General features: G+C 32.1%; 1 protein-coding gene across 1 annotated transcript; it reads left to right on the top strand.

The window, feature by feature from the left end:
* Positions 1-1,708: 1,708 nt before the first annotated feature.
* On the top strand, positions 1,709-14,128 carry LOC139494343 (degenerin-like protein asic-1). The gene is made up of 10 exons (XM_071282510.1): positions 1,709-1,799; positions 2,304-2,462; positions 6,548-6,871; positions 7,387-7,564; positions 8,038-8,129; positions 8,828-8,991; positions 11,313-11,378; positions 12,195-12,303; positions 13,378-13,441; positions 14,014-14,128. The coding sequence occupies exons 1-10, from the start codon at positions 1,709-1,711 to the stop codon at positions 14,126-14,128; spliced, it is 1,362 nt and encodes a 453-aa protein (XP_071138611.1).
* Positions 14,129-14,186: the final 58 nt, after the last annotated feature.

Genomic DNA, 14,186 nt, shown 5'->3' with positions numbered 1-14,186 from the left:
AACTATTTACTATATATTTAGTGTTTTTTTGATTTTTAATGATCTTATGAATTGGTTTAATAACATTTTTCAAGGTTATGATACACAAGTGTTTCACACTTTTGCGCATGTGCAAACTATTCATAGCAATCAAGAGCGATTTGTATGCACTACCAGGCAATTCTCAGGTATTCGATGGTTAAGGCGAAAATGTAGTTAATCTGGAGAAAAATCAAATGTAACTGCAGATCAGCCACGTTTGGAAATGCCTAAGCAAATTCAGTGGGTTTGGCCTGATTTGTAAGGAAAATTTAAGTGTATCGTCATGTTTGGTGGATTGCACATTGAAATGACTTGTTATAATAGTCTGGGTGATATATTGCGTGATAGGGGATAGACATGTTGTCTTACTGAAGCCAATAGTGCAACACCAAGTACGGTAGATTCTTATTATGTATGTTCAAATGTACCTAGGACTAGACAGGCGCATCAGACAACTGCATGTATTTTGCTTAAAAATTGTTAATTTCAGATTATGAAAGCTAAACTCAGAATTTATAATTATGTCATGACTCTGTGACGTTCAATGATTTAAAAGACTGGTGTAAATAAATAGAGTCATCTCGACCACAGTTTAATTCCTGGCGTTCAATTATAAATTAAGAACTTCTTCTGATTTTGGTATTATGCTCATTTCATGAGTTAGACAGTCCATATAACGCATGATAGCGTATTGTTTTAGGTCTTGATCGTGTAAATTATGCTCGATCGTTACCGACTCATCTACGAGATATGACTTCCATTCCCGAACATCACCCACAGGTGACAATGGAATTTAATAATGATAATTTTACTGTACGTAAGACCAGTAAATTTCTTTCTTGTTACACAATTGATCAGGCACAAAAACAAAATAATGCAATTGTGAAAGGCGATATTGGTGCCATAGGATTAACCGAAGATCCCATTTAGACAAATGGATGGTAGCTGGACCAGGAGTCAGTATACTAGAAGAATAATTTGAAAGATCTAGTGGTTTGGGTCATTCTAAAACAGACCAACGAAATAATGAAGACTCTACGAAAACACAAAAAGATTTCTTTAAACAGCTTTAAAGGCTTTGCAAGTATGAACGAATTTGGAAATTCATTTCTAGAAGAGTCGTCAGATTTGTAAAAAAATACTTCATTTAGAAAATTGTTGATTCGGAAACAGGTAAGATATGTAAATAAACTCCAAGATATTGGTCAAAACAATACGAAGATGCAAATGCAAAACGAAGGAAAACCTGCTTTTTATAACCACATAAAAAAGAACAACTTCCTATTTTGGCCGCAAAATGAAACTGGAAACGTCTTTGTCAAAAACAAAGCTAGAGAACCTTAAAAGCAATTCATATCTTTTCTAGACTTTTCATTTCTTGTCACAGTAGACCGTTTTACTTGGAATATTTCTTTATCCATAGAAACCAAACTGCTCCGTCTTTATATCAGGATGTCACTTGAAATAGTGGTATTAAATCGCTGCAAATGGGTTTACTTGAAACATTCTGCGATTTGCTGATCCGAATTCGGACGCATTTATCGTTGGTGGGGCAGCAATGGTTAATTCCAGGTCACAAAGTTGGGCAAAAATATTTGATGATTATGCTAATGATGTCATACTGCCTTATGTAAAATCTTGCATCGATAAGTATTCAAAAGTAGACATTGTATTTGATGTTTACTAAATGAATAATTTAAAGACTGTGACAAGACAAAGGCAAGGTTCTTGTGACAGATGGAAAGGTGTTGGTTCTGGTAGAACACCAAGGGAATGGAGTAGTTTTCTCTGTGAAGATAACAACAAAACGAAATTGTTCAAGTTTCTTGCTGACAAAATTGCTTCTTAAGAGACTAATACAAATGTGTATGTTACTCATGGTGAAAATATTCTTTGCAATTTCAATAAAGATACTTGCTATCTATCCCCTTGTAATCATGAAGAAGCAGATACACGAATGTTTGTCCATGTTCGGCATGATTATGAAAAGTGTTGTAAAATGTAATTTTAGGTAGTACTGACACAGATGTAATAGTATCAAGAATTGCAGCAATCGCAAAATTAGATAGAACAAATTGCGGATAGGTTATGGAAGGAATCACGACTTTTGATGGCTTCCTGCACGTGACATATCAAATGCGTTTGGTCCTTGTGTAGCTGCTTTTCTTTTCGTCAATGCATTTAGTGGATGTGGCACTTTGTCGAATTGTCATGAGAAGGTTTTCCAGATGTATTTTTTAGGCTTAAGTATGGAGTGAGGCACGATGTGAATTGATTGCCAGGAAGCAGCGGCATTGTGATGCAATTCCGCTTACAAGAGCACATCAAAAGAGAAGTATATCAAGGAGGAGTTGCTTGGGCTCAGCCTGATTCATGTATTCGACAGGTACGTGTTCCAAGTCAGGAACACTGTGGATGGATGAAAGAAAGAATCAATGACAGTTAGAAACCAAAGTGGACTTCTTTGACTGCCGTTGCATCCTCGTGTCAGAAAATTTTGAAATGCGGAGCCGAAAACCGAGCTGTGTTGGTAACTGTAGATGCTACCATTCTGGCCTTCCTTGTACGGGTTGTTGTATAGGCAACCATCAGATAATTATAAAATAAGCAACCTGTCTTTCTAACCAAACTAGGCATTTAAACTTAACAAAGAGTGTTAACACTTGTTAAGTTGATGGAAATTATAAAAATATTTTCTACGTATTTGCCGCCATTTTGAAACCGGAAGTCACTATTTTTCTTCATTTATGTGTTGTTTCGACGTACTTAAGAACGTTTTTAAACGTTTTATCATAACTTACATTGGATTACACATCCCTTTTTAAAGTTGCTTGAAAGTATAAAAATCGGAAGTCACCTTTAGTTTCATCAATGTATTGTCTAGTCGTAATTTAGGAACTGCCATTTACTTTCTATCAAATCTAACATTGGATTTTACATATAATGCACCTTTTAAAGGATTAACGAATAATTGTCAATTTGTAATGACGCCATTTCCGAAATGTGTGGTGGCCATCTTGAAAAAATGATTTTTTTTTCTGGCCAGCAGCGGATTTTATTTTAGTATCATTTAGTCAATCTTTATACCAAATTTCATGCTTGTATCACGATTTGCACAATTATGTCCATAATATCTCCATAATATCTCCCACTACTTGGGGAGGTCGGTTCTGAGGGACATCATTAATGCGTGAGGGGAAGTGCAAATATAGTCAATCATAAATCTAAAGCACTTATCTACGTTGTAGCCATTTCAACTTCCATGTATAAACTTAAATAATTATTATAAACTATTTCTTTATTTACAGTTCTTGTTGCATTTTTCGATATAAAAATATGTTTGCACTTCCATTTACGCATTAACGATGCTTGCAATCAAAACCCATCCCCTCACGCATGAAATAATAAAAATTGGCCTTTTTTTTCCGACATTGAATTGATATTGTATATTTAATTAAAAGTATTAGTAGCCAAGTAAATATTGAAGTGGGCATCGATAACTATAAAATTTACTTCATTATACAGTTAACAAGTGAATACTAAAGTCACTATCCGGTACCAGAAAGTTAACTTCCTTCAGTGTCTTTTTGCAACGTTGTAATGTATAGCTAGCTGAACCAAGAATATTAACTTTATTTTGTATTAAACAATGAAATTCCATAGTCTATATCCAAAATAAGAACATTGGACTTAATTTACAGCATGCAGGTGTACATATAAACTAGAGTCTTTTTCAGCTACCATAAAGTTTATTTTATTTTTAGGTTAGCAAGTTAATACTTTTGTTTATCCAGAACATTTATTTTATGCAATAGTTGGCAAGTGAATCAAGTAAACACTCAATTATCTATCCGTTACCAGGATGTTTATTAGTTTCGCAGTTATCAACATGATCAAGTTAGAATGTAAATAATACAGTATATGTCCGACATCAGAACATTTATTTGTTTTAACAGTAGGCAAATCATATAAGTATATAAGTTACCAGAACGTTTAATCCTTGTACAGTAAGAAGGTTAACACTAACAGTCTCGGTCCGTTTTCGGAAAGTTTACTTTCCTTAACAGTTAATATGTAAAAAAACACTACGGTGTACATTCATTATCACAAAGATTACTTTATTTTATAGCAAACAAGTGAATACTAAAGTTTCTATCCGGTACCAGAAAGTTTACTTTCCTGCAGTGTCATTTTGTAATTTGAATCCAGTGAGTTATTCAAAGATGAAACAAATGGCAGATGACAGAGACAGATTGGCTCATTATCTGGTTGACATACACCGCAAAATACGTACAAAAATTGACAAACAGTTTGAGAAAGCATCAACAAGCAAAGGCAATAGCGGACAGGTTGTATATCATATTCTTGTTTTCTTTTCGTTGATACACAAGTACATTGTATATATTTTCACATATTCATAATTAAACCAGATACTACCGTAACGGAATAACTTAGAAAAGGAATTTGGAAAATTTCAATACTCTGATTAGTTTGATCTTGTTATAAATCGTGAGAGACCTTTTATAATTGACTATTTGGTATTGGACATGATCATTAGTGAATGTTAGGACAATTGTTGAATGTGAAAATGTAGCATGCATGCATGATCAGATAATTTTTCATGGAGTCATTAAAGATTAAAAGTACCTCACTATATACCGTAATTGCTTTTATAGACTATGTAAATTAAGTGTTACCTTGCCAATTTTGAACCCTGAATGTAAATTTGAATACACGGCAAATGGCGTTAACATCTACAATCGCTACCTTAATTAAAGTCGCGTAATATAGAAACAATAATGACAACACGTGTAGGCCTTTAAATCGCATAGATTAAGTAAGAATAAGTAAATACAATTTAAAAGTAGCGCGACTGAGTGCAATAACCGTCTCATGCTATGCATTTAATCATATGCAAATCCAGACTTATTCAAACTGTCATAATCAGGAATATGATACGACCTGTCAAATTGTCGATAAGACAGCTTTTCTGGTATCTAATGATATTGAAGACTAGAGAAATATATCACTTATGAGTTTAGTTTAGACTGTATCGTAGCCGAAAACCTAACCGTGATGGTGGTCATTCGAATTATCGATTTCAGTTATTCTTTCACGTAACTCTGTTTTTTTCTGATTTATTTTCTTGAACCATAGAGATGATAAATATTAAAGTAGTATTCTATTTGTATCCAGTATTACGGTGCATTTTTCCGAAAGGACTATGCCAACTTGTAAAAATATATTTTTCTTCTAGAGGAACATCACAGGAGCTACCACAAACAACCATGGTAAATATGTATACATTAAATTTAGTAAAAGACAATTACAAAGAATTAAGATGTGAACGAAACACACATACAAAATCAGAACAATAACAATATCAAATGACAAATTAAACATCTATATTGAAGACCTTTATCATTTAGAAAAGGAACCATTATAGTAAATTCTGTACACACTGTTTTTATATACTAGTAACCATCATTGTCCGAGTAGACTTTGCTTTATATTTTTCAAAAATTGCATAGTCAAACACACTCCATTTTACCATTTAGCAGCAAGTTTTTTTGTTTAAATATCACTTTACAATTATATGTACGATGTTAAAAAGAGAACCGCATACAAAGTTCACTTACTAATATCTGAGAAATACAAAACAAGGTCAGTCTATACCCTTAGCAGTAAACAAATTCACAACAACTAGTGTATTTACTATACATTTCATTACAAATAAAAAAACTAACCACGTCATCATAATGCTGCTGAATGGTAAAAAGAGTGTATTTGACGATAAGATTTTGATAAATATGAAGCAAAGTCTAGTCGAACAATGATGAGTATCTGACACATGCAGGTTTAAGAACCATTTACAACTATATAGTTTATGTAGTGAGTTACTAATATGCATTGAATATTCAACTCTAGATGCTAAGCACACATTCATCATCATTTGACATCGATTCTTATATTAAAGGCGATGTAAAAGATTATGGTGATACATTGTGAATACAATAAGTAGCAAGGTCCCTTCAAATTTTTGATTCGTTCTATGCTGATAATTGACACATTCTGAGTCGGTTAACAGACATACTCTTGAAATATCATTTTTAAACAAACATATGATAGGTGTTGCAAGGATAACTTTTTGTGTCTATATCTTCATATCAACTTTGAAAGTTGCATCACAGATACGATTTAAATTCCTATTGACTTATTTCGCAAAACCGTAACTACCTCGTTAATATCTTGTTTACTGGCACCATTTAAACAATTTACGGACACAAAGGAAATTTCCAAACGGAAATCCTTTATCAAATGTCAATATCAAAAGATCAAATGTACCAAACGAATGAGAAAAAAAACCTATAATATACCATACTTGTTACATCAATTTCCTTATGTTATAATAAAAAATTGTGGATGCCTCTCGTTATAATTGTTATTAACATAAACGGTACCTATTTTAAGTTTTTTTTAATATGGTCGTTACAAGTCAGTTATATTTAAACATGCATTCTTTCAGCTCCTCTGAATGTTACAATTCAGACATCAAATTACAATGTACTATATGGAGGAACTGTAACTCTTAAATGTGAAGTGGCCGGCAGTTCTGTACCTTTTGTGGTCCAGTGGTTGAAACAAGAAGGACAAAGAACCATTAATATAACTAGTAAAAATACATCCAAGTATAATCACAATTATGATAATGGTTCTGAAATCAGTACTGCATCACTGACAATTTTTAGTACAGACCACAAAGATGCAGGTGTCTACATTTGTACTACAAGAAATATAAATGGCAATGATACAATCCAGAACGTATTATTATCATTAGAAGTTACTGGTTGTAAGTAACGTGTTTTTTTCTGCTTTGAGGTTATAAAATATGATAACATGTAACATAAGAGAAGTTGTATCTCTATATTATAACAATGTTTTACTTCGAAGAAAACTTCATGTATAATTATCTCTATGTAATAGTGGTTTAGTATTATAGCTTATGACGAAATTCACTAGATATAAAATGATATATGACCACCTAAAAAGTGTGAAAATAGTTCAAACATATCATAGCTCTTCCTATCGGTATCATCTCAAAACTAATAAAACCATAACTAAAAGAATTTATAAATTTGTCATATGTCTTTTTCCAAACAATGGAAATATTTTTAAAATCCAGTTCAATTCAAACCTATATCTTTACCTATGAGAAGAATTGTACATGGTTAAAATATCTGTGCTTATATGTGATTGTGTTACTGCCATTTAACATTGTAGAAAGTATAACATGAATACCATACCGACACAAACTAAGTGATATAATTTCCACTTTTAATACAATGAAACTTCTTTTATCTGCAGTGCCTTTGGACGTTGATCCTATATTGAGCGCAAACGAAGAGTTCAGGCTAAGGATGAGCTATGTGGATTATATACCTGACTATATTAATTATACTGAAAGAGCTATAAAAAACATGTCTGCTGACTTTTCAGATTTTGTGATACACTGCAACTTCGAAGGGCGGCCATGTAATGAAAGGTATTGTTCTGTTAGTAACAGTAATATGATTTACGATGTGCAAACATACACACATTAATTATCTAATCACAGTCGAACAAAAAGAAAAAGCTACACTTGGCAAAGTAATACAAATAAATGTACCTGCAAATTAAGGTATATATGATAACAAACACATGTAACAATCCAAACATAATAAATCTTCCTAAGTGTTGGTAAGTAAATCTTTAATCTCATATCAGTCAATATCATATACTATTTGACTAAAAGTCAAAATCTAAGACGAAACTCTATTTTCAACTTCAAATAGGTATTTCGATTTATTTAAAGATCTGATTAAGTTTTTTACGTTTCATCTTTGCAATAATTAACTTAGATCATTGTCAACCAATGTTTTTTTCACAATGGGATCAGAAAGGGTTAAGTTACCAAACGATTAAAGAAACCATTCAATTTGCGGTAACTTATGTGTTGTTTTTTTTATTTTACCTCAGCGTATTTGTTCCCTTTTTTGACAACTACTATGGACAGTGCTATAGATTTCCAACAGAAAAAATCATCACAAGACGTGCAGGCCCTCTGTTTGGTTGGTATATTTTTTCCCTATAGGAAATGTTTTGTTTATCACTCATTAGATATAACAGTCGAATATACCTGAAACCAGTAACAATGGACGTATGCAAAAAAGACTTACATAATTAAAATGTCTTTGTTAAAAAACGAAAAAAATACTGCCTAAAACATTGAAATAGACAAAACAAGAAAAGACCCTTTCAACAACTACAATGTACGTTAAAACATAATCATTGGATCATTACACGTTTCAGATATTACATTTTTTGTTTATTTCCTGTTTTTTTTTCTGTTTTATTTTCTAATTTTAATACAAGTAACAAGTTGCCCCTAATAACCCACTTTTTTTATTTGAGAGACGTCAATAGCTTATATACAGGACTTTTATATTCAGATTTGTGACCAAATAAAGGTTGAAGTCCGAGTAAGTTCTTTTCCCGCTATTTGAAAAACAAAAATGAAATGTATCAAAAAAAATCTGTAACCTATCAGTATTTTCAGCTTAATTTGTTCAACTAATGCCCTTCTAACTAAAAGTATCACTATTACAATGTATTAATTGATAGCTTTTTAAAAAAAATTAATCGAACTACATCCTTAGGTTAAAAACAACGTGTGCACAATTATAATGTATGAGTTACAATCATACTATTTCATATAAGAAGTTACTTCTATTACTTATATTAATATATGTTTTAATCTGTTTTAAAGCATTGAAGATGTTAATCAACGTTAATCAAAGCGATTATGTTCCATACGTAGCATCTGACGCTGGTATTAGATTGGTCATTCATGAGCATGGCTCGCAACCTTATTTAGAAAATAGTGGGATTTCTGTTGCAACTGGGTTTCGTACGGATATTTCATTAATTCAGGTAAGGTCATTGAGATGATTAACATAAGAAAGTCCTGGCTGGGCAATTACTAGCTTGCTATATAGGTGGAAGTTTTTTTACATTGTTAAAGACCGTACGCTTACTGAAATTTGCTTATTTCTTTACCATTTGGTCTATTATGGAGAAGGTCATATGTGGAGTGAGAACTGATTATCTTTAACAGCAACTCACATGATTTTTTTTGTGAGGTTCATATTACTTAGTATGTAGTGTTTTGTGTACTACTGTTTGTCTTTCGGTCTTTTTTAGTGTCAATATGTTTATGTAGTGTTTTTATATTGTTGTTTGACCATCGCCTGTCTGTCCTTTTGTGAGCTGTTTTTGCTCATAATTGACAATACAAAAATCGTTATAAATTAATGTTGTTAACGTACTTAATTCCTTATTAGGACTTAATATCTAACAAATAATCTTAGATTGTAATTAAATGAATATAAAAAGATAAAAAATCCGACAAATTATTTTTCCTTTTTGTTTAACTGGGATGTTTATGTGATGATCACAATAGTTCTATCTATACTGTTCGTCAGGTTTTATTACCTTTTTTTGACATTCGAACTTTTATATCTGGGCGTCACTGGTAAGTCTTGTGTGGACGAGGCGCGTTTTTGACGTATTGAAATTTAAACCTGATGCCTTTTTTTATCTATTATTCATGTTTGTCTTTGCCTAATACGTTCTGTTATTTATTTGTATTGAAGTCCTGTATTATTATGTTGTCATTTTAATGTTATATTTAACAATGCCATTAAAGTGCGAGGTTTGGCATGCCACAAAACCAGGTTCAACCCACCATTTGTTTCTTTAAACATGTCCTGTACCAAGTCAGGAAAATGGCCATTGTTATATCATAGTTCGTTTCTGTGTGTGTAACATTTTTACGTTGTGTTTCCGTTGTGTCGTTTGTTTTCTCCTGTATTTGAGTGTGAATTCAAATTACTATAAGACGTGTCACGGTACTTTTCTATCCCAAATTCATGTATTTGCTTTTGATGTTATATTGGTTATTTTCATCGGATTTTGTCTTATGCTTAGTCCGTTGCTATGTGTGTAACATTTGAATGTTGTGTCGTTGTTCTCCTCTTATATATAATGCTTATCCCTCAGTTTTAGTTTGTTTTCCCCGATTTTGTTTTTTGTCCATATATTTACGATTTTTGAACAGCGGTATACTACTGTTGCCTTTATTTATTATCTATCAGTATATTATGGTATAGTACATTAAACGATTTTGGCTGGCTAAAATTACAAACATCCATGACTCATTTGAGACTTATTTGAATGTGGAAGCAGGGGTCGAACTAAGCTTTTATGTGCATTTACCAGCCGGACCGATGGACTGAATCATTTTTTGGTCCGGATCCAAATCTACTGGTCCTGCAAAACTAATATTCATTTTACAAACAATGACACTTTGTACTTGTTTGGCTCTATAAATATTTTGATATGAGCGTAACTGATGAGTCTTACGCGCGTCTGGCGAACTAAATTATAATCCTGGTACCTTAGATAACTATATTGATAGAAGTTTACCTTATTTTCATGCTTTCTTTTACATATGTTAGACAAGAAAAAGAGAGAGCTTTTATCCTGAATTTGATAAAGGCTATGATTTTGTGTGCATCTTATTTATGCATACGCAATTACATAATCTTCCTTAAAATTTGAAGATCGCGTTACAAAAATACATTTCTTATTTGGGTCTGTCACTGCAAATTTTTCACATTGTAAAAATGCAAATAAAAGAGGGACGAAAGATATCAAAGGGACATTCAAGCTCATAAATCTAAAACAAACTGACAACGCCATGGCTAAAAATAAAAAAGACAAACAGAAAAACAATAGTACACACGACACAACATAGAAAACTAGGGGTGATCTCAGGTGCTCCGGAAGGGTAAGCAGATCCTGCTCCACATGTGGCACCCGTCGTGTTGCTTAAGTGATTACAAAGTAAGGGCAACAGAAACATCATGAACATCATAAAAACCGGTACTGAAATAGAAAATCTTCAATAAGTAAATAGTAACAAGGGTCGAGTTGATCATAGTACGTAAACATGATAAACAACTGTTTAAGTTAAAACGAACAAATATTTCTTATGTTGTTAACGTATATATTCGTTTTATCTAACAGATTTTTCCTTAGCAACTTCATTATAAACAATTCATAGCTGTTCCTGTTGGGACATTTGTTTACACCCGTAGTTCTGTAAGGAACAACCACTGTAAAACGTGTTCCAGTGAAAATAATATTGCAGAATATGTCTTCCTCTTCTGACTTATAGCCACTATTTACAGAAAAGAATAGAAAGAATATCTGGTTCAACAGCATGTGACCCAAGTAACAAGTTTAAAAACATTAATGTAAGTAAGAAATATCTTTTATGTTTGATAGTATACACATACATAATAACAGTAACCAAATGATTTGTAATAAAATTTTAAATCTCATTGTTTTCAATTAGAGAAAGTTAACAAATACTGGTAGAATTAATGGCGTATAATTGTTTTAACCAGGTACCTTTTGTTGGCTATTATTCGTTTGTTTCTCTGTCCTCCCAGTTATTTGCATTGTAGTCCTGTCACGTAATATCGTCATTTTAATGTTAAAATTAGCCTTACCATTAAAGCGGAAGGTTTGGCATTCCACAGAACCATGTGCAAACCACCATTTTTTTTTCTTAAAATGCCCTGTACCAAGTCAGGAAAATGGCCATTGTTATATTATAGTTCGTTTATTCGTGTGTTACATTTTAATGTTGTGATTCCGTTGTTGTGTTGTTCTTCTATATTTGATACGTTTCCCTTAGTTGTAGTTTTGTAACCCGGATTTGTTTTTTCTCTATCGATTTATGAATTTCGAACAGCGGTATACTACTGTTGCCTTTATATAGAGATTATAATATATGTGTGTTCACAGTATTTTGCAAATTAATAGAAATTATAAAAAACGCATTTGGAAAAAAAGGAGGAGGGCTAAAATAAATTGATCTGCCACCAAGTACCCGGCTTTGACTTTTGATACCTTTCCTTGAATTCTCCAGTCATAAAATCCATAAATTTCTCGGGTGTGTTCTATTATTCATTTAAACTGAATATTTAAATTATTCATGCACTAATCATGCTAATTGCATATTTGTACTTGATTAATGTGAAAATATATTTGGTATTTTTATGTAGGCTTGTTTTGAAGAGTGTATTGACAGGAATGTAAAGAAAAAGTGCAAGTGCCTATTGGCTTTCTCTCTAGCGGAAACGAAACAAATGTATACCTGTTTCAAAGACAAAGGTAACGATTGCTGTATGGAAACATACTTAATTTTAGTGCACTTGTTATTGTTTAACAATTGAAAGAAATGATGTTTTACGTATTGTGATTTCAGGACAGGGTGCACATAAGTAATTGATCCAAAAGTAATTGTTTTTATTTTCGAGAACCCTATAACTTCAAAATATTGGCTATAATAAAACATCTTTAATATGAAACTCTGGAGATAAGGCATACTTGCTTAGGAGAAAACTATCCATCCGTTTTTAAATAAAATGAATGTTACGCATTATAGGCACCCGTACTACATCTTTCAACAATAAAAAACACCCATACATAATAGTCAACTATAAAAGTACCCGACATGAAAAATATGAAACACTTCAATTGGAAAAACAAACGTTTTAATTAATAACAGAACAATTAATAAAAAACAAATATAGCAATCATATGACAATGACAATCACTGAACTACAGCCTCCAGACTTAGGGTGAAACATACATGTGAACGCTTTATATAAAAAAAGAAGATGTGGTATGTTTGTCAATGAAATAACTCTCCACAAAAGACCATATGGCACAGAAATCATTGACTTTTGGTCAAAGTACGGCCTTCAACAATGAGCAAAGTCCGTACCGCACAGTCAGCTATAAAAAGCCCCGAAATGACAATGTTAAACAGTTCTAATGAGAAAACTAACGTCATAATTTATGTATAAAAAATGAACGAACAACAAATATGTAACACATAAACAAACAACAGCAACTGAATTACAGGCTCCTGACTTGGGATAGACACATAACCACATTGTGTGGCGGGGTAAAACATGTAGGCGGGATTCCAACCCTCCCCCTAACCTCTTCAAGTGGTATTACAGTACAATATATAAACGAACCATACAAATCATTTGGAAAAGGCTTAACTCATTCGATGGATACAAATACAAATACTACAGATCTGGGGATATTGATGTCTTTATAGCAACATATGAGAAAACAACGTCCAAAATTGCAGTTACTTTATTTACTGATAACTAAGGTATATCCTGTTTCAATATATACAACAGATAGATGTTTCCATTTTATTTTTTTAAGATTTTGAGTGCATAGAGGATGTTCGTGAACACGTCACGGGATGCAAATGCCGCAATCCTTGCAGGTGATGCATACATATTATATTTATTAGAGAAACAAATAAATTTGTTCGGTTTCGCAAAAATAAACTATTATTTTGTTTTCTTTGGTTATATGCACTAAAATCAAGAGGATTATAGTTATCCTCATTAGATATATTATAGAAGGCCATCTCTAAATATGGTACTTTTGTCAAAACATTTTAAATGGCAAAAAATGCAAAAACGATACCTGGAAATGAAACAAGTGGGGTTTTTTTAGTTTTTTTTATTAATAAATAGGGACACATGCAAAATGTATTTCATCATTTTAACAATTAAATTATCGTCAATAATTGCAGGTCAACATATTGTAGAAACGTTGAAGAACTGAAATATAAATAGAACCAAAAAATAAGCCCAATTCAGAAACATAGAAACGAAGTATTGCATCAGTCATGTTAGTGAGATAAATGAATTGCTACTGATTTCATTTAAGATTTAGTTAAGTTATGTTATTTTGAAATTCTTAACATTGCATAAAAGAATATTTATAACAATTCATTAAAGAAATACTGAGCTTTTATTACGAATAAACCATATATTTTACATGTTGTAGCGAAAAAAGGCACGAAATGACAATAACTACTACAAGGTGGCCAGCTAACAACTATGAAGGATTACTAAAACAGATTTTGCAAAACAAAGGCTTATCAGTCTCACACATAAAGTAATGAATACGTTTTCATTCATTATTTAATAAGTTTGTATTATTTCTCTTTTCTGAAAAAA

Source organism: Mytilus edulis, chromosome 11 (assembly GCF_963676685.1).
Source record: "Mytilus edulis chromosome 11, xbMytEdul2.2, whole genome shotgun sequence".
Classification (NCBI taxonomy): Eukaryota; Metazoa; Mollusca; class Bivalvia; order Mytilida; family Mytilidae; genus Mytilus; species Mytilus edulis.
This window is presented reverse-complemented; position numbering and strand designations above follow the sequence as displayed.